Source organism: Salvelinus namaycush, chromosome 4 (assembly GCF_016432855.1).
Source record: "Salvelinus namaycush isolate Seneca chromosome 4, SaNama_1.0, whole genome shotgun sequence".
NCBI classification, from domain to species: Eukaryota; Metazoa; Chordata; class Actinopteri; order Salmoniformes; family Salmonidae; genus Salvelinus; species Salvelinus namaycush.
In genome coordinates this window covers 82,280,023-82,306,352 of record NC_052310.1, presented here as the reverse complement: position 1 = coordinate 82,306,352, position 26,330 = coordinate 82,280,023, and the positions used below count along the sequence as shown (strand labels likewise).

Here is a 26,330-nt window from a genome sequence, read left to right as displayed (position 1 = left end):
AGGGACCGAGAGACTGAAAAACAGCTTCTATCTCAAGGCCATCAGACTGTTAAACAGCCACCACTAACATTTAGTGGCCGTTGCCAACATACTGACTCAACTCCAGCCACTTTAATAATGGGAATTGATGGAAATTATGTAAAAATGTATCACTAGCCACTTTAAACAATGCCACTTTATATAATGTTTACATACCCTACATTACTCATCTCATATGTATATGTATATACTGTACTCTATCATCTACTGCATCTTGCCATCTTTATGTAATACATGTACCACTAGCCACTTTAAACTATGCCACTTTATGTTTACATACCCTACATTACTCATCTCATATGTATATACTGTACTCTATACCATCTACTGCATCTTGCCTATGCCGTTCTGTACCATCACTCATTCATATATCTTTATGTACATATTCTTTATCCCTTTACACTTGTGTGTATAAGGTAGTAGTTGTGGAATTGTTAGGTTAGATTACTTGTTGGTTATTACTGCATTGTCGGAACTAGAAGCACAAGCATTTCGCTACACTCGCATTAACATCTGCTAACCATGTGTATGTGACAAATAAAATTTGATTTGATGTACATATTACATCAGTTGCCTCGACACCGGTGCCCCCGCACATTGACTCTGTACCGCTACCCCCTCTATATAGCCCCGCTATTGTTATTTACTGCTGCTCTTTAATTATTTGTTATTATCACTTTTTTTGGTTGTCTTTTCTTAACTGCATTGTTGGGTAAGGGCTTGTAAGTAAGCGTTTCACTGTAAGGTCTACACCTGTTGTATTCGACGCACATGACAAATAACACTATAGCACGTATGTTTCAGAGTAAGTTCTGCAACATAAAACAGGTCAAAGTTGCTTTAATATGCTTGCCGTTAACCCCTAGTGATGTAACTGCCTATGTCAACACCTACTCATGAGACCAAGCCCATGCATATAAAGTTATACAAACTTGCAGGAGAAAACAGTCCTGTTTTCTAAGGGCTCAGCAGTAATTTTCCATTCCCGTGTGGCTTACAGTGGTATGTCTGACTTGCCTCTTATCTATTTACTCCCCTGCAGGGGTCTGTGTCTATGTATCTCTTTTAGCCTTGAGGCGCTTTCTCACAGACACCCTGTTTTGACTGCAATGGTTCACACATATGCTCATAACGTTTCTTATAAGAGACTAGAAAAGAACTGTGGAACAATATTAAACCTTATAATGCATATATTGCTAATCTGTGGTCCAGGACCCTGTACATGTAGTGGGGGGTTGTCTTATAGCCCTTCCCCTTCTATTAATACAACATAAGCATAATCAATTATTATAATACAGCAATCATTTGGTGCAGCCCCTATCACGAACCCCAAGGTGACCCCCATCAATATCAGAGCAAAAACCAAGCCATGGGGTTGAAGGAATTGTCCATAGTGCTCCGAGACAGGATTGTGTTGAGGATACAAACATTTCTTCAGCATTGAAGGACCCCAAGAACACAGTGGCTTCCATCATTCTTAAATGGAAGAGGTTTGGAACCCCCAAGTCTCTTCCTAGAGCTGGCCGCCCGGCTAAACTGAGCAATCGGGGGAGAAGGACCTTGGTCAGGGAGGTTACCAAGAACACGATAGTCACTCTGACAGAGCTCTAGAAATGGGAGTACCTTCCATAAGGACAACCATCTCTGCAGCACTCCACCAATCAGGCCTTAATGGTAGAGTGGGCAGACGGAAGCCACTCCTCAGTAAAAGGTACGTGACAGCCCGCTTGGAGTTTGCCAAAATGCACCTAAAGTCTCTCAGACCATGAGAAACAAGATTCTCTGGTTTGATGAAACCAATATTGAACTCTTTGGCCTGAATGCCAAGTTTCACGGCTGCAGGAAACCTGGCACCATCCCTACGGTGGAGCGTGGTGGCAGCATCATGCTGTGGAATGTTTTTCAGCAGCAGGGACTGGGAGACTAGTCAGGATCGAGGGAAAGATTAATGGAGCAAAGTACAGCCATCCTTGATGAAAACCTGCTCCAAAGCACTCAGGACCTCAGACTGGGGCGAAGGTCCACCTTCCAATGACGCAAAGCACACAGCCAAGACAGCGCAGGAGTGGCTTCGGGACAAGTCTCTGAATGTTCTTGAGTGGCCCAGTCTGCACAGACTTGAACCTGATCGAACATCTCTGGAGCGACCTGAAAATAGCTGTGCCGCAACGCTCCCCATCCAACTTGACATCTTGAAGTTCTGCAGAGAAGAATGTGAGAAACACCCCAAATACAGGTATGCCAAGCTTGTAGTGTCATTCTAAAGAAGACTCAAGACCGTAAACGCTTCCAAAGGTGCTTCAACAAAGTACTGAGTAAGGGGTCAATGTAAATGTGATTTATATATTTACAGTTGAAGTCGGAAGTTTACAAACACTTAGGTTGGAGTCATTAAAAATAGTTTTTCAACCACTCCACAAATGTCTTGTTAACAAACTATAGTTTTGGCAAGTCGGTTAGGCCATCTACTTTGCATGACACAAGTACTTTTTCCAACAATTGTTTACAGACAGATTATGTCACTTATAATTCACTGTATCACAATTCCAGTGGGTCAGAAGTTTACATACACCAAGTTGACTGTGCCTTTAAACAGCTTGGAAAAATCCAGAAAATGATGTCATGGCTTTAGAAGCTTCTGATAGGCTAATTGACATAATTTGAGTCAATTGGAGGTGTACCTGTGGATGTATTTCAAGGCCTACCTTCAAACTCAGTGCCTCTTTGCTTGACATCATGGGAAAATCAAAAGAAATCAGCGAAGACCTCAGAATAAAAATGGTAGACCTCCACAAGTCTGGTTCATCCTTGGGAGCAATTTCCAAATGCCTGAAGGTACCACGTTCATCTGTACAAACAATAGTACGCAAGTATAAACACCATGGGACCACGCAGCCGTCATACCGCTCAGGAAGGAGACGCGTTCTGTCTCCTAGAGATGAACGTACTTTGATGCGAAAAGTGCAAATCAATCCCAGAACAACAGCAAAGGACCTTGTGAAGGTGCTGGAGGACACCGGTACAAAAGTATCTATATCCACAGTAAAACGACTCCAATATTGACATAACCTGAAAGGCCGCTCAGCAAGGAAGAAGCCACTAATCCACAATTGCCATAAAAAAGCCAGACTTTGGTTAGCAACTGCACATGGGGACAAAGATTGTACTTTTTGGAGAAAAGGGGGATGCTTGCAAGCAGAAGAACACCATCCCAAACGCGAAGCACAGGGGTGGCAGCATCATGTTGTGGGGGTGCTTTGCTACAGGAGGGACTGGTGTACTTCACAAAATAGATGGCATCATGAGGAAAGAAAATGATGTGGATATATTGAAGCAACATCTCAAGACATCAGTCAGGAAGTTAAAGCTTGGTCGCGAATGGCTCTTCCAAATGGACAATGACCCCAAGCATACTTCCAAAGTTGTGGCCAAATGGCTCAAGGACAACAAAGTCAAGGTATTGGAGTGGCCATCACAAAGCCCTGACCTCAATCCTGTAGAACATTTGTGGGCAGATCGGAAAAAGCGTGTGTGAGCAAGGAGGCCTACAATCCTGACTCAGTTACACCAGCTCTGTCAGGAGGAATGGGGGAAGCTTGTGGAAGGCTACCCAAAACATTTGACCCAAGTTAAACAATTTAAAGGCAATGCTACCAAATACTAATTGAGTGTATGTAAATGTCTAACCCCTCGGAATGTGATGAAATAAATTTAAAAAAATCTCTACTATTCTGACATTTCACGTTCTTAAAATACAGTGGTGATCCTAATTGACCTAAAACAGGGAATATTTACTAGGATTAAATGTCAGGAATTGTGAAACTGAGTTTAAATTTATTTGGCTAAGGTGTATGTAAACTTCTGACTTCAACTGTGTGTGTATTTGCAAAAATGTTTAAACCTGTTTTTTCTTTGTCATTATGGGTTATTGTGTGGGAAAAAATTATTTAATCCATTTTAGAATGAGGCTGTAACGCAACAAGGTGTAAAGTGAATGGGTCTGTATTTCCGGATGCACTGTATATCATCTTACTGGCTTTACAAAGTGACTAGGGTCGAACTGGAGAAATTATTTGCTGTGTCCTGTATACGATCTTGAATAATGTATTTGTAATCTATAGCCTTGATAACTAACCTGTTTGACAAATTGAATAGCTACTGTCTATAGGACTAGAGGAGAGGGAGGATCCTTTCCTCGTGAGTGATAGGGAACTAAAGGAGAGGGAGGATTCAGAAGGGTTGGGGTAAGGCAGCAGACTCATTTCAGTTTCCTTCTGACAATGTAATGGTCTAGAGGAAGCTGGGCTGAGTTGGGATAATTTTCTCTAGACCCTACTGGGTCTGATATTACTTATCTGGTAGCTCCAGTACAGTTTCAGGTTGGAAGTTGGGTATAGACAGTAGTTTCTTTGTTTATTTAACTAGGCAAGTCAGTTAAGAATTTGTTCTTATTTACAATGACGGCCAAACCCGGATGACGCTGGGTCAATTGTGCGCTACCTTATGAGACTCCCAATCACGGTCGGATGTGCTACGTCCTGGATTCGAACCAGGTACTATAGTAACGCCTCTTGCACTGAGATGCAGTGCCTTAGACCGTTGCGCTACTCTGGAGTAATGTTTAAAATTGTTTTCCAGGTGTTCGACAGGACGCCATGCCCCAGAGCAGTTGCTCTGCTGTCTTCACCCAGCTGGCTGCCTGTCTACACAGTCTTCACGATGCCGTCAAAGGTGAAATATTACTTAAAAAAATTTTTTTTTACTATAAAATTATTATTTCTAATTAGTGTTTTTGTAGACTAATGTTCAAGCCACTCTCCTTCCAAATTTAAAGTTTGTTGGTTGCGTACACAGTTAAGCAGATGTTATAATGGGTGCAGCGAAATGCTCATGTTACTAGCTCCTAACAATACAGTAAAATGTCAAACAGGTACACACACAATCCATTTAAAAAACAGAACAACAAGAAATGTCTGTTCTTCTGTGTTCTGTAGAGATGTCTAAAAGCCTATTTTTATGCTTGATCCGGGAAGCCAGAGGCTGCGTACGGTGTGACGCAATTGCGGAGCCTCCAGAGGCTTGCGGAGGGCAAATCAAGCTCCGTACCATATCGCCATGCGCCTCCTAAATGTTGAAACAATGCGTAGTGCTTCGTATAGCGCCCTACGATTTGTTGCCGTATGTGGGGGCGGTGCGTCCTGTATAAACACACACTCACTTCCTTGATAACTTCATTCACAACAGCTCTGATCTGAGAAAGCGCAGTAAGTGTGAATGTGCTGACTAATGCTGAGGCCGCATCGCACTAAATGCTCTACGGCCAATGCAGACACCGGAATGGCCATAAATGGGCTTTAAGTTTAACCGTTATAAAGCAGTATACATGCTGTCTTCATGTGGAACTGATAAATGTGTCCCCTGTTCCTTCCTTTATGTATGTAGAGATGTCTAAACCCCATCTCTCCTTTCTGTGTCTGTAGAGATGTTTGTGTACAGTGCCTTCGGAAAGTATTCAAACCTCTTTACTTTTTCCACATTTTGCTACGTTACCGCCTTATTTTAAAGTTGATACATTTTGTTTTTTTCCCCCTCAACCTACACACACTACCCCATAATGACAAAGCAAAAACATGTTTTTACTAATTTATATACAAAAAAAATATTTTATTTCTCATTTAGATAAGTATTCAGACCCTTTACTTATTACTTTGTTAATGCACCTTTTTGCAGCGATTTACAGCATTGAGTCTTCTTGGGTATGACGCTACAAGCTTGGCACACCTGTACTTGGGCAGTTTCTCCCATTCTCTGCAGATCCTCTCAAGCTCTGTCAGGATGGATGGGGAGCATTGCTGCACAGCTATTTTCAGGTCTCTTCAGAGATGTTCGATTGAGTTCAAGACTGGGGTCTGGCTGGGTCCCTCAAGTACATTCAGAGGCATTTCCCAAAACCACTCCTGCATTGTCTTGGCTGTGTGCTTAGGCTCGTTGTCCTGTTGGAAGGTGAACCTTCACCCCAGTCTGAGGTCCTGAGCTCTCTGGAACAGGGTTTTGTCAAGGATCTCTCTCTACTTTGCTCTGTTCATCTTTGCCTCGATCCTGACTAGTCTCCCAGTCCCTGCTGCTGAAAAACATTCCACAGCATGATGCTGCCACCACCACGCTTCACCGTAGGGATGGTGCCAGGTTTTCTGCAGCTGTAACGCTTGGCATTCTGGGCAAATAGTTCAATATTGGTTTCATCAAACCAGAGGATCTTGTTTCTCATGGTGTGAGTCTTTAGGTGCCTTTTGGCAAACTCCAAGCGGGCTGTCATGTGCCTTTCACTGAGGAGTGGCTTCCATCTGGCCTCTCTACCATAAAGGCCTGATTGGTGGAGTGCTGCAGAGATGGTTGTCCTTCTGGAAGGTTCCCCCATCTCCGCAGAGGAACTCTGGGTTCTTGGTCATCTCCTTGACCAAGGCCCTTCTCCCCCGATTGCTCAGTTTGGCCGGACAGCCAGCTCCAGGAAGAGTCTTGGGGGTTCCAAACTTCTTCAATTTAAAAATGGAGGCAGTCTGTTCTTGGGGTCCTTCAATGCTGCAGAAATGTCTTGGTACCCTTCCCCATATCTGTGCCTTGACACAATCCTGTCTTGGAGCTCTACGGAAAATTCCTTCGACCTCATGCCTTGGTTTTTGCACTGACATGCACTGTCAACTGTGGGACATTACATAGACAGGTGTGTGCCTTTCTAAATCATGTCCAATCAATTGAATTTACCACAGGTGGACTCCAATCAAGTTGTAGAAACATCTCAAGGATGATCAATAAAAACAGAATGCACCTGAGCTCAATTTCGAGTCTCATAGCAAAGAGTCTGAATACTTATGTAAATAAGGTATTTCTGCTTATTTTTAATACATTTCTAATAACCTGTTTTTTCGCTTTGTCATTATGCAGTATTGTGTGTAGATTGCTGAGAATTTTATATATATTTATTATAAAAAAAATATATATATATATATTTTAGAGTAAGTGTCTGTCTATCTCTCTCTCCTCTCTATAGAGATGTCTAAGCACTACAGCCAGAAGGCCGGTCTGGAACAGCAGTTGCCTACAGTCACTCAGAAGCTCTGCACCACTAACGAGTGTCTGCTGGCTTCCCTGGGCATGTTCACCAACACCACCGACAAGGTAGGACCATGTACCACTATTTAGTTAGACAAACGAGATGCTGGGTGTGCCCACCAACAGCACCGGCAAGTTAATACTTAACAGATAGTTGGTTTGGATAACCGTGTCTAACAGCACTGCCAATGAGTGTCTGCTGGCATCACTGGTCATCACTAGTTACCACAACCATGAAGTCATAAACACTCCCTATTTCTAAAATGTGATTTTAAAGCTAACCTTAACCACACTGCTAACCTTATGCCTAACCTTAAAGCAATACTTCAGGATTTTGGCAATGAAGCCCTTTATCTTCTCCAGAGTCAGATGAACTCGTGGATACCATTTCCATGTCTATGCATGCATAATTTTGCCTGTGCTTAGCTCCATTCTATTTATTTTTTTATCTTGAAAAACTCCCCAGTCCTTAACGATTACAAGCATACCGATAACATGGTTCAGCCACCACTATGCTTGAAAATATGAAGAGTGGTACTTGGTAATGTGTTGTATGTTTGGGGCAAATACAATAACACTTGGTATTCAGGACAAAAAGTGAATTGCTTTGCAACATTTTAGGCAGTATTATTTTAGTGCCTTTGCAAACAAGATGCATGTTCTGGAATATTTATTATGTACAGGCTTCCTTTTTCACCAGCTCTATTAGGTTAGTATTGTGGAATAACTACAATGTGGATCCATCCTCAGTTTTCTCCGATCACAGCCATTGAACTCTGTTACTGTTTTAAAGTCATCATTGTCTCATGGTGAAATCCCTGAGCGGTTTCCTTCCTCTCTGGCAACTGAGTTAGGAAGGACGCTTGTATCTTTGCAGTGACTGCGTGTATTGATACACCATCCAAAGTGTTTATTAATAACTTCACCATGCCTCATAGGGATTTTCCATGTCTGCTTTTTTAAATTTTCACCCATCTACCAATATGTGCCCTTCTTTGTGAGGCATTGGAAAACCTACCTGACCTTTGTGGCTCAATCTGTTTGAAATTCACTGCTTGACTGAGGGACCTTACAATTATCGGTATGTGTAGGGTACAGAGATCAGTCATTCAAAGAATCATGTTTAACACTATTATTGCACACAGTGAATTCATGCAACTTGTTATGTGACTTGTTAAGCACATTTGTTTAGTCCTGAACTTATTTAAGGGGAACACAGGGGTTGAATACTTATTGACTCAAGACATTTCAGCTTTTCATGGAGAAGTCCATGGAGAATAAGAGCACCTCCCATCTGCTCACTGCACTGAGGGTAAGAAACATTGTCACCACCGATAAAACTACAATAATCGATCGTTTCAATAAGCATTTTTCTACCGCTGGCCATGCTTTCCACCTGGCTACCCCTACCCCGGCCAACATCTCAGCCCCCCCCCTCGTCGCTTCTCCTTCACCCAAATCCAGACAGCTGATGATCTGAAAGAGCTCAAATCTGGATCCCTACAAATCAGCTGGGCTAGACAATCTGGACCCTCTCGTTCTAAAATGATCTGCTGAAATTGTTGCAACCCCTATTACAAGCCTATTCAACCTCTCTTTCGTATTGTCTGAGATGCCCAAAGATTGGAAAGCTGCTGCGGTCATCCCTCTCTTCAAAGGGGGAGACACTCTTGACCCAAACTGTTATAGACCTATATCCATCCTACCCTGCCTTTTTTATAAAATCTTCAAAAGCCAAGTCAACAAACCGATAACTGACCATTTCGAAACCCACCTTACCTTCTCCACTATGCAATCTGGTTTCTGAGCTGGTCATGGGTGCACCGCAGCCACGCTCAAGGTCCTAAACGATATCATAACCGCCATCGATAAAAGACAGTACTGTGCAGCCGGTGAACAGATCGCCAGGTGGAATCCAAGCAGCAGGCAACAGGAGTAGGTGTCACACCCACTTGGGAGAAGCTTTTATTTATGAAGGCAGATTTCTTGTAGAAAATCCTAGCTAGCTACTGTAGCTAGCAAGTCTCTGTCCACTTTTTTTCCCCACCCCACGCGCTAAAGGAGGTTTCTGTTTCTTGCTGGTTGTTGGTTTGCCAGATTTAATCCATATTACCTCAACTACCTCGTACCCTGGCACATTGACTCCGTACCGGTACTCCTTGTGTATATAGTCTCGTTATTATTTTGTGTAAAAAAAAAATATTGGCAAAAAGGAAATAGTATGTAGTGTGTGCAAAATCGAGCACACAGCCATAGAATCTCCATAGACAAAAATTGGCAGTAGAATGCCCTTACTGAGAGCTCCGTGACTTTTCAACGTCGCACGGTCATAGGATGCAACCTTTCCAACAAGTCAGTTTGTAAAATGTCTTCCTTGCTAGAGCTGCCCCGGTCAACTGTAAACTCGTAGAACAGGACTGCCGAGTGCTGTAGTGCGTAAAAATCATCTGTCCTCGGTTGCAACACTCACTACCGAGTTCCAAACTGCCTCTGGAGTCAATGTCAGCACAAGAACTGTTCGTTGGGAGCTTCATGAAATGGGTTTCCTCGGTCGAGCAGCACCACACAAGCCTAAGATCACAATGCCAAGTGTTGGCTAGAGTGGTGAAAAGCTCACCGCCATTGGACTCTGGAGCAGTGGAAACGTGTTTTCTGGAGTGATGAATCACGCTTCACCATCTGGCAGTCTGACGGACGAATCTGGGTTTGGCGGATGCCCGGAGAACGCTACCTGCCCGACTGTATAGAGCCAACTGAGCTGGAGGAGGAATAATGGTCTGGGACTGTTTTTCATGGTTCGGGCTAGGCCCCTTTTGTTCTAGTGATTGGAAATCTTAACGCTACAGCATACAATGACATTCAATACGATTCTGTGCTTCCAACTTTGTGGCCAGAGTTTTATATATTTTTTGTTGTTGATATGATCAGTAGAGTTGAAGTAGTATCTGGCTCATCAACTGTGCTGATTGGTCGTTTACAATACATGACCACAGAGAGGGGGAGCTCAGCTGGGGCAGATGGGAAGTGTTCACAGATCCGCACCATATCAGTGTTTACAGCTATGTACCCCAGATAAAGGCTGGGGGCTTTGAAACAGACAGAGCTGTGAGTATATACTTTAGAAGCATGTGTATGAGCCCTGCAGGAATTGAACACACGACCTTACCAACTGATCCACACAGTCCTTGGAGCGTAGGGCTAACCAACTGATCCACACAGTCCTTGGAGCGTAGGGCTAACCAACTGATCCACACAGTCCTTGGAGCGTTGGGCTAGTAGTTAGTGGTGAATAATGTTAATGTTTAGTAACGAGAGACCATCTCTCCAGGCCTCTAGGCTAGAGGTTTATGATCAGTTGTGAGGACACTTTAATAGACACATTAGCGCGTGGGCACACGCACGGTAAGAACACTTGTAGAGCTGTGGTCATCCTTCACGTGATCTAGCTGTGTGTGTGGAGGCTATCATCACCAGAGCATTTTATAGATTTATTTTCTAGGGTCTAAAGTAAAAGTCCTGTCCTCAGCTTGACAGGTCACTACTCCAGGAGAGGTTTACAGTGTGTAGGCAGGTGTTCAACAGGGACGCACTGTTGAACACCTCAGAGGACTGTTTTATTTTGAAGTTTGCAAGTTATAGATTTGGTTAATGCCTTTTACAACTACTTTAATGTATTTTCCAAGTTGCCCGAGGGTATGTATGAGGTAGATACGCAAGCTGTTCTTTTTTGGTATTATAGTTTTAATAGTGAAGAGGGCTGGTTGCTGAGTTCGACTTCCATGACTGTGTTCCAGAGTTTTATAAGAAGGATGTTTACCATGAGGTTATCAGACTGGCTCAATTCATCTTTCTCAAGGACCCTCCCCTCGGACCGTCTTCTCCAATATATTTTGAAAAGGAGGCGAGGAGATAAGATGGGTGGAGTCAAGGAAAGATTGAGAAAGAAACCGGGTCAACAGTGGTAGGAGTGTGTGAGATCTGTCTGTATTCTGTCATCCCTTCCTTGACTTCGCCCACTGATCTCCTTAAAGGAACAGTGAAGTTCTGTAGGATAAGTGTGTAAAGGAAAGTTTGTCATGAATCAGATGTTATAAACTTCTTTCACGTTTTAAATGCACTTTTTCAGCACCATATTCTGGAGTATACAAACTTGATAGATTGTTGATATTCAAATAGCAGTCTGGACTGCAAAATATAGACCTAGAAGACTATGTATATGGCTCACCAATACTGTCTTAACACATGAAGGCTTATACATGCTTAGAACAAATTTATTAAGCATTAGTGCCTATACCTGTATGCTGTAAAGTCTTACCTTAATATGAATGCTGTACCTTTTTACTACAGATTGCGACGTTCTTCAGCAACAACCTGGATTTCTTTACATCTTCGACAGGCTATGGTCCGAGAGGGGGGGTGGGGGCCCTTAACCCCCTGCAGGCAGAGAGCATGCTGGGTAACAAGAAGAAGGCTTCTGACTACATGCACGCCATCAGAAAGGTCAGTTGTTGCCTGGCTTTGCTGGCCACGTCACAGACCTGGGTTCAAATACTATTCCAAAATATTTTACTAATGCTGTGTTTGATTAAGCGTGCCTGATGAAATAGGATGTGGGAACCAATAGAATAATCCCAAAAGTATAAAGCCCACTCATCTGACACTCCAGGCAGTCTAAAGCAAACAGTGGAACATCCACTTAACTGTTGTGGTTCAGTATAACAGTGTGTATTTGACTGTCCTGTCTGTGTATCCAGCCCAGAGCTGAGTCTGTTCCATACAGAGAGGCCCTGTTGAACCGCCGTGTTCTAACCAGCTCTACAGAGAGCAGACAGGGACTCACACAACAGGTATTGATTGTATTTCCATGTTCCTTCCTTCTACTCTCCAGTTTGTAAGGACACAGGTCCTAAGTCTGCCTCTTTATTCTCAATGTAACCCATTTGGTTACTGACTAGATAAGTGTTATAGAGAAGTATATAAGTCCTCTTACCTCTCTCCCTCCTCCCCTTACCACCCCAGGTGATGGCGAGCCAGGAGAAGATCGCTCGTCTGGAGCAGGAGAAGGAGCACTGGCTGCTGGAGACCCAGCTGGGCAGGGTGAGGCTGGAGAAGGAGAGCCAACGCATCCAGGACTTGGAGACACAGCTCTCCTCTGCCCTGGGAGGAGGAGGAGGAGGAGGAGGAGGCAGCCCAGCCTCAGCCCTCTCCCTGGGTCTGGGCAGCCCAGCCCTCACCAGCCTGGATGATGGAGAGCTGGAGGAGAGAGGAGTAGGGAAGGACGCTATGATAAGCACCAGTCTGGTAGTTACGATCTTCACTTGTTTTTTTATTTTATTTTTAATTTTGAGTTGCAAGAATCCATCAACAGGGATTTCATAAAAACTGATAACTTCGGAATTTTGCATCCTTATTTTTATTCAATGGTGTTTTTATTATGCTTCATCCTCATGTTTCATTACTTGATAGTTGTCTGCTGAGACTGGCATGATGTGAGATGAAATCTAGGGAGATCATTCCTCCCTTTCCAACCCTCCCCTTTCCCACCAAATGAGTCAGACACGTCATCGCGGGAGCAGCCATAAAATAGGTTTTAGTGTTTTGGCTTCAGTGAGTTGTAGGGTTGCACATTTTGGGGAATATTCAGAGGTGGGAATTAATGGGAATGTATGAAAATTAACAGAAATATATGCAAATAAATATTAATACCATTTAAATGTAGATGTTTTTTGTATTGGATATATTTACAATATCGTATGGAGACAAACATAAACCTTTTACCTTGTCATAAGTAGACATAATTGCAAACTTCCATGTCAACTCCCTGGACCTCCTCAATGTCCACCTCTTGAACATCAGACTCTGAGGCCTCATCTTCACTGTCACTTTCCAACCTTGTTGAGGATGACTTGTTGTCAGGCTCAAAAAGCCTCAAATTTGCCCAGATGTCCACCAATTTTTCATCCCTTGTATTGGTCAGCCGGTTCCGTGCTTTGGTGTGTGTTTGTTCCCAAACAAGGACCGGTGTGCTCTGAGGTGGCTGATGTTGGTGGGATTTGGAGGATGATTGAGGCAACAGGGGAAAGAGCCTCAGATCCACAAAGTCCCTTCCACCAGGTGGCTGATGAGAAATGTTGGCACAACTGCCATATTGCATCTCCATCCCAAAGCCCTTACTTGGAAGTGTACTTCGCCAGACTGCCAAGAACCTTGGTAGACACGGTAGTGACGACACCATAGGCCTTGTTGTTCTCTGCACCAGACAGGATGCTTTTGCCAGCATACTTGGGGTCCAACATGTACGCTGCGGCGTGTATGGGTTTCAGGCAGACGTCTTCATGCTTTTTGATGTATTTCAGAATGCAGTTTCCTCTGCTTGGAGCAACAGTGAAGTGGGCAGGGCAGTACGGATTTCTTCTCTTACATCTGCAAGCAGAGTCTGAACATCAGACAGGATGGCATTGTCTCCCTCAGTCCGTGCAATGGCAACTGCTATAGGTTTCAGGCTGCTTACCACTCTCTCCCAAAATACATAATCCAGGAGGATCCTCTTGATGGGGCTGTCCATATCAGCAGACTGTGACATGGCCATTTCTTGGAGAGACTCCTTCCCCTCCAGGAGACTGTCAAACATGATGACAACACCACCCCAATGGGTGTTGCTGGGCAGCTTCAATGTGGTGCTCTTATTCTTCTCACTTTGCTTGGTGAGGTAGATTGCTGCTATATCTTGATGACCCTTCACATACCTAACCATTTCCTTGGTTCTCTTGTGGAGTGTATCCATTGTTTCCAGTTCCATGATGTCCTTGAGGAGCAGATTAAATGCATGAGCAGCACAGCCAATGGGTGTGATGTGAGGGTATGACTCCTCCACTTTAGACCAAGCAGCCTTCATGTTTGCAGCATTGACTGTCACCAGTGCAATTAACTTCTGTGGTCCAAGGTCATTGATGACTGCCTTCAGCTCATCTGCAATATAGAGACCGGTGTGTCTGTTGTACCTTGTGTCTGTGTTCTTGTAGAATACTGGTTGAGGGGTTTAGTTAATTATTCCCACGAACATTCGACCACCCATCAGAGATGATTGCAACACAGTCTGCTTTCTCTATGATTTGCTTGACCTTGAACTCTGTTGAAATCTGCATCCAGCAAATTAGTAGATAAAACATGTCTGGTTGGAGGGGTGTATGCTGGGGGAAGAACATTCAGAAATCTCTTCCAATACACATTGCCTGTGAGCATCAGAGGTGAACCAGTTGCATACACAGCTGTAGCAAGACATTCATCAGCATTTCTCTGACTACGTTCCTCCATTGAGTCAAAAAAACAGATTCCAGGAGGACCATGAGCTGTTGCTATCGATAAGGTGTCTGATTCTTCATTTTCACCTCGAATAGAAGTAGAGGGACATTTGTCAGAGGTTACTTGTTGTGAGCGCTGAGGGAACTTTATGCACTTGGCCAGATGATTCTGCATCTTTGTTGCGTTCTTCACATATGATTTGGCACAATATTTGCAAATGTACACAGCTTTTCCTTCTACATTAGCTGCAGTGAAATGTCTCCACATATCAGATAGTGCCTGTGGCATTTTCCTGTAAAGAATAGAAAAAAAATATTATACAATTCTATGTACAGATGAATAGTTAATCAGTTAGATTAAACAACTCCTTTTGTAAGATAAATGTTTTAAAATGAAACATGTATGGAAACAGGTGAATTAACACTCAGTTAGCAGGCTCAAGCAAGCTAAAACCCACATGGTAGCAAAAACTAACTAGCAGAAAATGTTAACAAGTTAGAAATGATTTAAACACACTTTGCTGTAGGCTACTATTTGCTAATTAACAAAAGATTATGTACGTCATATAAAATATATTCACCCCACCCAGTACTGTGTTCAAAACTTACAAGAAAGCATGTAGTCCTTGGCTCAGTGTAGTAGTGTGGGCTCAATAGCATCTCATTAGTGTGCAAGATCTTGAGAATCAGCTGTACATGTGATGAAAGAATGCACTGTGCATGCAGGGATAGTTTAACCAAAATATGCCACAAGACCTAGAATTGCCTTCTGTGTATCCCACAAAAAAGGTTCACTGTTATAAGCTAACTTATTTGATGAATTTAAGCTACATTCCCGGGCTTAACTTCCCATGGAAAATTTCTGGAAAGTTTCCGGCCCTTTGCAACTCCAGTGAGTTGTATTATCAGTCTCTGGCTCTGTCCCAATCATCTCTCCTTTCCCCCAAGTATGCACTTGTTCACTATCCTTCACTGATTTGAAAATAACTGATGGGTATAAGAAATGTTGGAAACTCCCTCTAGCGCATGCTTTCACCAATCCAATGTTTTTAGATTTTTGGGAAGTAGTGAACTAGTGTACAATTTAAGGAAAACATTTATATTATTGGGATGCGTCCCAGATCTATTTGTGTTGTCCTATGGTGGTTCTCATTGTTTGGCATAACAACGACCATAGGAGCTGGCAAGACAGCACAAACGGATCTGGGACCAGGCGAACACCCACCCACTCACTCAGTACACGGTTTGTGCGGTTAGTCACTGGACACTGTTGTCATGTCATTAACAACCAGCTACACTCTTCACAGGCTTTTATAGATGTTATTCCTTTCCAATCCAGTTTCGTCAGTCAATATTAGGGGCCTGTAGTGTTTTATATGATTTCAGTGGTAGGGAAATGGGTTTTATTGGCCTGGACCCTGATCTGTTTGTGCTGTATCTCCAACAATAACTGTAGAAGTTGGCAAAACAGCACAAACAGATCTGGGACCAGTCTTACATTTTATAGCTTTCTCATAGGGAGTTAGTTACTAACTAATGTGTTTCTGTGTTTTGCATCTCTCGCATTAGGTTGGCATGTTGACCACAACTCCTACCAACGAGGAAGTAAGTTTGTCTTGTTTTTCATGACCCAACTATTCTTTAAAGTCTGTTCCTTTTCCCCTCTTTCACGGGACTAGTCTCAATGCTTTCCTGAAAAGATGGACGAATGAACTCATTAATGAATAGATTGTCATACTTTGGAATGACACTGACTGCTTGAATAAATGCTTGAATGAGTACTATGTAGTAACATGCTTATACAACCTTGTTATACTAGTGTAATTACAACACAGGTATAAGAGCCACTTGATGTAAAGTTGTCGTTGGTCTGTCTCTGTGTGTACAGGTGGGAGACGAGGAGTCCAGAGAACAGCTGATTAAGGCTCACTACATGGCCAGAGTAGGAGAACTCACCACACAGCTACAGGTCTCTGACAGCAAGGCTGTTAACTTCCACGCTGAGGTGAGACATGACACACACGTGCGTAAGCACATACTTTTTAAGGATATGTAGCTCCTATTTTGTCGGTGGACACTGGGGAGATATATGGGGAACAAAGTTACACATAGTCAAGCTCCATTGAGATGCTGATCTACAGAAGACCAACTTACTAGTTGGACCAGTCACTCAAACATTTCCCCTCACGTCTTCCTTCCTTTAATACATACATAATTTGACTCCAAGTATCGTTTTGTTAAAATAAAAATAGGCTGTGCAGCTGCGCCAAAACTATGGTATTTTTCATCCTATAACTTATCTATTTTTTAAAATAGTGAGCCATCTCCTGTGTTGTAACCCCCCCCCCCCCCCCCCCCCAGTGTCGAGCCCTGGCCAAGCGTCTGGCCATTGCAGAGAAGTCACGGGAGACGCTGACTGAGGAGGTCAAATTGGCTAATCAGAACTTCACACGTCTGCAGGTAAACAACGTCTGTTGTGTAATTTTCAGACTGAAAGAAAGCAGCTTATCCCAGATAGAATAAAATCAGCTTTATTACATTGGTAGTTGTGTTATGCATATTTGTCCTGAACTTGGTCCTCAAATTTTTTGCTGTTTTTTTTGTAAGATTTCCCATTTATTCAATGAAATGCCATTTAGCAGACGCTTTTATCCAAAGTGACTTTTAATCAATCGTTCATACATTTTTAAGTATGGGTGGCCCGGGAATGGAACCCTGGCATTGCAAGATCCATGCTCCAACTGAGACATGGCAAATTACCTTGAACAATCATACTGGCTCTAACTAACCACAACCTGCTCCTTGTCTTTCAGGATGAGCTTGCCACGACCAAGAGGAGTTACAAGGAACAACTCAGTATGATGAGCGACCACCTGTGCAGCATGAACGAGACTCTCAGCAAACAGAGAGAGGAGATTGACATACTCAAACTGAGCAGCAAGGTACAGAGTCCCCTCACACCGCTCCCTCAATGAGACAAACCTGGATAAATTAAGGTTGAATGAAAATGTGCCACTCACGGGTCTAGACAGACAGAGAAGCAGTACTAGGTGAGGTTATGCTGACATGCTGTGTAGACATATCCCAGTAACAAACTACTATCCAGTCTGAGGGGAACAGGGAGGCTGGGTATGGAAGGGTCTGAGGGGAGGCTGGGTATGGAAGGGTCTGAGGGGAGGCTGGGTATGGAAGGGTCTGAGGGGAGGCTGGGTATGGAAGGGTCTGAGGGGAGGCTGGGTATGGAAGGGTCTGAGGGGAGGCTGGGTATGGAAGGGTCTGAGGGGAGGCTGGGTATGGAAGGGTCTGAGGGGAGGCTGGGTATGGAAGGGTCTGAGGGGAGGCTGGGTATGGAAGGGTCTGAGGGGAGGCTGGCTATGGAAGGGTCTGAGGGGAGGCTGGGTATGGAAGGGTCTGAGGGGAGGCTGGGTATGGAAGGGTCTGAGGGGAGGCTGGGTATGGAAGGGTCTGAGGGGAGGCTGGGTATGGAAGGGTCTGAGGGGAGGCTGGGTATGGAAGGGTCTGAGGGGAGGCTGGGTATGGAAGGGTCTGAGGGGAGGCGGGGTATAGCAGGGTCTGAGGGGAACAGGGAGGCGGGGTATAGCAGGGTCTGAGGGGAACAGGGAGGCGGGGTATAGCAGGGTCTGAGGGGAACAGGGAGGCGGGGTATAGCAGGGTCTGAGGGGAACTGGGAGGCGGGGTATAGCAGGGTCTGAGGGGAACTGGGAGGCGGGGTATAGCAGGGTCTGAGGGGAACTGGGAGGCGGGGTATAGCAGGGTCTGAGGGGAACTGGGAGGCGGGGTATAGCAGGGTCTGAGGGGAACTGGGAGGCGGGGTATAGCAGGGTCTGAGGGGAACTGGGAGGCGGGGTATAGCAGGGTCTGAGGGGAACTGGGGAGGTGGTGTATAGCAGGGTCTGAGGGGAACTGGGGAGGTGGGGTATAGCAGGGTCTGAGGGGAACTGGGGAGGTGGGGTATAGCAGGGTCTGAGGGGAACTGGGAGGCGGGGTATAGCAGGGTCTGAGGGGAACTGGGAGGCGGGGTATAGCAGGGTCTGAGGGGAACTGGGAGGCGGGGTATAGCAGGGTCTGAGGGGAACTGGGAGGCGGGGTATAGCAGGGTCTGAGGGGAACTGGGAGGCGGGGTATAGCAGGGTCTGAGGGGAACTGGGAGGCGGGGTATAGCAGGGTCTGAGGGGAACTGGGGAGGTGGTGTATAGCAGGGTCTGAGGAGAACTGGGGAGGTGGGGTATAGCAGGGTCTGAGGGGAACTGGGAGGTGGTGTATAGCAGGGTCTGAGGGGAACTGGGGGGTGAATGGGCAAGACAAAGGATAAAGTGTCTTTGAACACGTTATGGTAGTAGGTGCTTGGCGCACCGGTTTGAGTGTTTCAAGAACTGCAACACTGCTGGGTTTTTCATGCTCCACAGTTTCCCGTGTGTATCAAGAATGGTCCACCAACCAAAGGACATCCAGCCAACTTGACACAACTGTGGGAACTATTGGAGTCAACATGGTCCAGCATCCCTGTGGAACACTTTCGACACCTTGTAGTCCATGCCCTGACGAATTGAGGCTGTTCTGCGGGCAAAAGAAGTGTTTTGTTCAAATACTGGTGGATTCAACTAATAAAAGAATAGACAACCTGAGGTCCAGTACCTGAAGAACAGTTTGCAGTTCTCCCAGGGTCAGCTCAATGAGTTGAAACAGGAGAACGGCAAGATGACAGCAATCTGTAAATCAGTGAGATAGGACATCAGTTCTGTGTGTGAATACATGATAACAATGAGGGACAACAAGGCGGAACAACATGGTTGCGGATGGAATTTCAGAATCTCCACATGAGACCTAGACGGAGGGATGATTTCTGATTAAATTGAAGACCACAGGAAGATTGAGGGGAAGAACCGCCCACAGAACTGGAAAACCCAGGTTTACAGGCCCAGGCCGATAGTTGTCAAGTTCCTGAGGTTCAGGACAATGTAGCTGGTCTGGAAAGAGCCAAGAACTTGAGAGGAATGTACATCTTCCTCAATGAGGACTATCTTGAAGTTGTGCGACAGAAGAGGAAAGAGTTCTCAGCCATGAAAGCTGCGACAGAGTGTGGGGACATTGCTTACATCCGCTATGACAGGCTCATTGTCCACCCTCCCTCCCAGAAGCCAGGAAGGGGTGAGAGAGCCAGGCCTATGGGTTCTTTGCTTCAACCACGCAGCGCGCACACACACCTATTGATTAATGGACTGCTGAATTAATATATTTTCTCTTGCTTTGTTTGCTCTTTTCAGTATTATGTCTATCTCTGATAAGCTACCCAGGAAAAACATCATATAACATTCATATATTAGCCATTTCAGAGACTCACTCACATAATTAATTTGATTATACAGCAGTAGCACTACAAGGATATAAAATCTATAGAGGCAGGAATGCTTATGTGTGAGGTTTAGAAGTATACAGAGTAAGTCGGAAGTTTACATAACTTAGGTTGAAGTCATTAAAACTCGTTTTTCAACAACTCCACGAATTTCTTGTTAACAAACTATAGTTTTGGCAAGTCGGTTAGGACATCTACTTTGCGCATGACACAAGTAATTTTCCCAACAATTGTCTACAGACTATTTTGCTTATAATTCACTGTATCACAATTCCAGTGGGTCAGAAGTTTACTTACACTATGTTGACTGTGCCTTTAAACCGCTTGGAAAATTCCAGAAAATGTCATGGCTTTAGAAGCTTCTGATAGGCTAATTGACATCATTTGAGTCAATTGGAGGTTTACCTATAGATGTATTTCAAGGCCTACCTTCAAACTCAGTGCCTCTTTGCTTGACATCATGGGAAAATCAAAAAATCAGCCAAGACCTCTGGAAGTCTGGTTCATCCTTGGGAGCAATTTCCAAACGCCTGAAGGTACCACGTTCATCTGTACAAACAATAGTACGCAAGTATAAACACCATGGGACCACGCAGCCATCATACCGCTGAGGAAGAAGACGCGTTCTGTCTCCTAGAGATGAATGTACTTTGATGCGAAAAGTGCAAATCAATCCCAGAACAACAGCAAAGGACCTTGTGAAGATGCTGGAGGAAACCGGTACAAAAGTATCTATATCCACAGTAAAATGAGTCCTATGTCGACATAACCTGAAAGGCCGCTCAGCAAGGAAGAAGCCACTGCTCCAAAACCACCCTAAAAATGCCAGACTACGGTTTGCAACTGCACATAGGGACAAAGATCGTACTTTTTGGAGAAATGTCCTCTGGTCTGATGAAACAAAAATAGAACTGTTTGGCCAGTTTGTTTGGCTAAGGTGTATGTAAACTTCCGACTGCAACTGTATATTCAGAGCCATATCCTTGTAATGCTTAGAAGATCTTATGTCAAGTGTTATTGAAGTGTTGTGGTTGCAGGTTCACTTGACACATCTAAAGCCTTTTCTTTTGGGGTGTTGCTATAGGCCACCAGGTGTTAACAGTCAGTATCTAAATAATGTGTGAAATTCTTGATATTCTATGTGATGTAAACAGAGGTCTACTTTCTTGGACCTAAAATATTGACTGGTTTTCATCAAGTTGTCCGCTCAAGAGGAAGCTTCTTACTGTAAACAGTGCCTGTAATCTGGTTCAAATGATTAATCAATGTACCAGGGTGTTTACAAACACTACAGGAACAAGATCACCACATGTATTGATCACATTTTTACTAATACTGTAGAACTTTGTTCTAAAGCTATATCCGTACCCATTGGATGCAGTGATCACAATATTGTGGCTATATCCAGGGAAGCCAAAGTTCCAAAAGCTGGGTCTAAATGACTGTATAAGAGATCATACAAAATATTTTGCTGTGACTTATGTGGATGATGATAAACATATTTGTTGGTCGGATGTGAAGTGCAGCATCCAGACGCTGCACTTGATGAATTTATGAAATTGCCTCTTCAAATTATTGATTAAACAATTCACCTGTTTAGAAACTAAGAGCTGTTCAAGGCTCCATTTATTGATTGAGGAATTGAAAAACTGTATGGTTGAAAGAGATGGGGCTAAAGGAGTGGCTAATACATCTGGCTGCACATCTGACTGGCTGACCTACTGCAAATTGAGAAATTGTGAGACTAAACTCCACAACAAAAGAAACTGTACTATGAAGCCAATATCAATGATATAAAGAATGATGGAAAATAAACTTTAGAGCACTTTAAATGAAATTATGGGCAGAAAGACATTCAACTCCATCTTTCATCGAATCAGATGGCTTATCACAAAACCATTTGATGTTGCCATTATTTTGATTACTTCATTAGCAAAGTGGGCAAACTTTAGCAGAAAATGCCAACAACGGACAGTGAGCCATCGTATTCATATACAAGAAAACAAATAATGAAAGACAAGCATTGCAACCTTGAATTTGGAAAGTTAGTGTGAGGTGGAAAAATAGTTATCGATCAATAATGACAAACCTCCTGGGCTTTGACAGCTTAGATGGAAAGCTACTTAGGATGGAAGCTGACTCTATAGCCACTGCTATCTGTCATATCTTTAATCTGAGCCTAGAGGAAAGACTTTGTACTCAGGCCTGGAGGGAAGCCAAAGTAATTCCACTACCCTAGTGGTAGCGGAATGTGGTAAAGTGGCGTGGTACAGCAGCCTTTACTGGTCCTAATAGCAGGCCTATCAGCTTGCTGCCAGCTCCTAGCAAACTGTTGTAAAAAAATTGTGTTTGACCAAATACAATGCTATTTCTCTGTAAACAAATTAACAACAGACTTTCAGCATGCTTATAGAGAAGGGCACTCAACATGTATCGCACTGACACAAATGACTGATTGGTTGAAAGAAATTGAATATTGTGGGAGCTGTACTGTTAGATTTCCGTGCAGCCTTTAATATTATTGACCATAACCTGTTGAAAAACGTATCTGTTATGGCTTTTCAACCTCTGCCATGTTGTGGATTCAGAGCTATCTATCTAATAGAACTCAGGCATTTATTTAATGGAAGCTTCTCTAATGTTAAACATGTAAAGTGTGGTGTACCGCAGGGCATCTCTCTAGGCCCTTTACTCTTTTCTATTTTTGCCACTGGCATTAAACGAAGCATTTGTGTATGCTTATGATTCAACCATATACGCATCAGCAACCACAGCTAATGAAGTCACTTAAAAAAAAAAAAAAAAAAACGTTTTATCCCTCTTTCTCCCCAATTTCGTGATATCCAATTGGTAGTTAGTCTTGTCTAATCGCTGCAACTCCCATATGGACTTGAGAGGCGAAAGTCGAGAGCCCATGCGTCCTCCGAAACACGACCCTGCCAAGCCGGACTGCTTCTTGACACCGCTCGCTGAACCCGGAAGCCAGCCGCACCAATGTGTTGGAGGAAACACCATACAACTGCCGACCATGTCAGCGTGCATGCGCCCGGGCCGCCACAGGAGTCGCTAAAGCACGATGGGACAAGGACATCCCAACCCGTACAACGCTGGGCCAATTGTGTGTCTCCCGGTCACGGCCGGCTGCAACACAGCCCAGGTTCGAACCCGGATCTGTAGTGATGCCTCAAGCACCGCGATGCAGTGCCTTAGACCACTGCACCACTCTTGAGTGGAAACCCTTAACAGAGTTGCAGTCTGTTTTGGAATGGGTGGCCAGTAATAAACTGGTCCTGAACATCTCTAAGACTAAGAGCATTGTATTTGGTACATATCATTCCCTATATTCTAGACCTCAGCTGAATCCGGTAATGAAAGGTGTGGCTGTTGAACAAGTTGAGGAGACTAAATTAATTGACGTTACCTTAGATTGTGAACTGTCATGGTCAAAACAGATTCAATGGATGTAAAGATGGGGAGAGGTCTATCCGTAATAAATAGAAACTCTGCTTTTTTGACACCACACTCCTAAAAGAAAGTTCTGCATGCTCTAGTTTAGTCTAATCTTGTTTATTTTCCAGTCGTGTGGTCCAGTGCTTCAAGGAAAGACCTAATTAAGCTGCAGCTGGCCCAGAACAGAGCAGTACATCTTGCTCTTCATTGTAATCAGAGGGCTGATATAAATACTATGCATGCCGGTCTCTCTTGGCTAAGAGTTGAGGAGAGACTGAATGCATCACTTATTTTTATAAGAAATATTAATATTTTGAAAATCCCAAATTGTTTGCATTATCATCTTACACACAACTCTGACACACATACTTACACCACCAGACATGCCACCAGGGGTCTTTTCATAGTCCCCAAATCCAGAACAAATTCAAGAAATCTTAGAGTATTGCAGTGCATTCAGAAAGTATTCACACCCCTTGACTTTTTTCCACATTTTGATACGTTACAGCTTTATTCTAAAATGTATAAAATAATTTCCCCCCTTCAATCTACACACACAACCCCATAATGACAAAGCAAAAACAGTTTTTTGGAAATGTTTGCAAATTTACAAAAAAATATAAATGTGATATCACATTTACATAAGTATTCAGACCCTTTACTCAGTACTTTGTTGAAGTGCCTTTGGCAGTGATTACAGCATCACGTCTTCTTGGATATGATGCTATAAGCTTGGCACACCTGTATTTGGGGAGTTTCTCATTTTTCTCTGCAGATCCTCTCAAGCTCTGTCAGGTTGGATGGGGAGTGTCGTCGCACCCCAAAAAATTGTAGTTCTGTCCTTGAGCTGTTGTCTAATGATCTGTATTATGTCATGTTTTCTGTGGACCCCAGGAAGAGTAGTTGCTGCTTCAGCAAAAGCTAATGGTGATCCTAATAAAATACCAACTCAATAGTAGGAAGGTGTTGTGTATAACTTAACTGTTCTTCCTCTTGCCTTTTCCAGGGAAACTCCAAACTCCTAAAGAAGGGTCGGTAGGAAATGAGTCCATTGGGGAAACTGGCTCCATTTTGGATCAGCAGCGCACCCTTAACTGAGAGAAGGGCTGGACTATGGAACCACCCACCCACTACAGCCCTGCCAGCTCCACACCACCATACCACCAAGATGGAGGACCCTGTTAGACTTCTCCATCAGAGGGAGGCTATTGGGGGGGGGGTCTCTACCACTCTGCTTAAAGGAATTGTGTTTCTGATTGACACAGATAATGACTTTACGTGTCAAGTGCTTCCCAGTGTGTGGCGGAAGCAGCTGCTTGACCCTTTGCACTTTGGTTTGTGGGAGGAAGTGGAAAAATGTAAAGGAAAGATTATATTTTCCTCCCCCACCAACTAGTCAGGTCATGGATGCTGACTACAGTCAGGGAATGAAGACCACCTGGCCCTGATGGTTAGTGTGTCTCTTCTCTCTGTGCTAAATGTGGAAATGACGGCGATTTGAAATATTCAATTTGCTCTTAAGTGGAAGGAGGATATCGTGTGAGCAAGTGAAGTGTTAAATTGTGTGCCTGACTGGCTGTCTGGGTTGTTGTCTTTGTCTAATAGTGGGACTGTAGACTGTCATGCCAGGCTTTGAGGGACTGCTAATTATTATAACTACATTTTATATTTGGACTATTTTTTTTAGATTCAATGAAAGATTATTTGTGCAAATGTTGTGACTTGTGAGGGACTACGTTCATTATATTTACCACATTTTACTTGAAGGGCTGCACCAGATGAAATTAATCAATGAGTGACATATTAATTAGACACACTAGCCTTGGATGCCCAGGCTTCGCTGTTTAGCGGAGGCCTAAGACCGAGGCTAGACACACACTTGCATACATTCCCTTAAAGCTGGAATCCTTGATGGTGAATTAGCCACGTCTGTTTGCGATATTACAACAACAAAGAACTTAGGATTTTTTTTTTTTTTTTTTTTTACAACATTCCTCAGCTCCGCTTTGTTAACAAAACAATAACTGCCGTGGGGTGGAGAGTAGCTCTGTTTCCCCTACTGAGAATTCCATTTTTATCTCGATGTCCCATCTGTCCTCGAACGAATGACATGGAATAGATCTGACCCGATTACCCAATCAATTCTGACATGACAGATCTGTTCCACACGTTACATTCTATTTGAACTAAATGATCTGTGATGTTGCACAAGGTAGAGTTCATAAAATGGTGTCTGTCTGTGATGTTTCTCTAGTAGTTGTAACACCAAAGTGTGTATGGATGTGCACTGAGGAGAACTATGCTTGTGTCCCAAATGACACCCTATTCCATACGTAGTGCACTACTTTTGACCATTGCCTTATGGGCCCTGGTCCAATGTAATGCACTGTATAGGGAATAATGCGGTGCCATTTGGGACACAGCATGTCGCACCAGTCTTCAAACCCATGTATCATGTATGGAGAAAAGGGTTTATGTGAATATAATACATTATTGTACCGTGTACTTTAACAGAAATATACAAAAAAAGAAAGGCATTCGTTTAAGGTTTCCCATAACTATTTTCCATGATGACCCAATGAAATTACTAGTCGATGATCAATGGAAAAGAGCAGAAACACATCAAACTAATCAATCACTCACCTGCATTTAGTACTTGATTATTGGGGCCCAGAGAACTGAAAATATTTGCCTATTGGAAGGCAATACACACACAAAGGTCTGCTCTTTTTTTTAACCTCCAGTAAGACTATCATGGTTTGTGTACCCATTACAATTGTATTATCGGCGTGTTGGCAAGCTAAGGTAGTCTACCCCTTGTCTGACAGTGTAGTGACTTCTCTAACAGTTCACAATTAACAGCAGGGTTGTGTTCATTAGGGCACACCATAGCTAAACTTTTAACAATAGAAAATGAAAGTCCAGTTAGTAAGTTGCTGTTTCACTCAGTTTTTGAAAATTTTCTTCCATTTTGTACCTCCTGAAAACAACCCTGGACTCTTATTGCTTGTGTTCTAGTGACATTTATAGTGTGGCCAATAAAATTAATAATCTTA

At 43.5% G+C, this 26,330-nt stretch overlaps 1 protein-coding gene across 4 annotated transcripts in view; it reads left to right on the top strand.

Annotated features, from left to right (window-relative positions):
• Nucleotides 1-26,330, top strand: part of LOC120046861 (protein phosphatase 1 regulatory subunit 21-like) — a 93,013-nt gene extending 66,683 nt beyond the window's left edge. For all 4 annotated transcript variants that reach the window (XM_038992430.1, XM_038992432.1, XM_038992431.1 and 1 more), the window contains 10 exons: nt 4,678-4,770; nt 7,088-7,215; nt 11,497-11,649; nt 11,904-11,996; nt 12,169-12,450; nt 16,020-16,055; nt 16,339-16,455; nt 16,812-16,910; nt 17,264-17,392; nt 24,281-26,330. In XM_038992430.1, the coding sequence (XP_038848358.1) occupies nt 4,678-4,770; nt 7,088-7,215; nt 11,497-11,649; nt 11,904-11,996; nt 12,169-12,450; nt 16,020-16,055; nt 16,339-16,455; nt 16,812-16,910; nt 17,264-17,392; nt 24,281-24,313 (1,163 nt within the window). In that variant the 3' untranslated portion in view covers nt 24,314-26,330. The remainder of the gene's footprint in view (nt 1-4,677; nt 4,771-7,087; nt 7,216-11,496; nt 11,650-11,903; nt 11,997-12,168; nt 12,451-16,019; nt 16,056-16,338; nt 16,456-16,811; nt 16,911-17,263; nt 17,393-24,280) is intronic.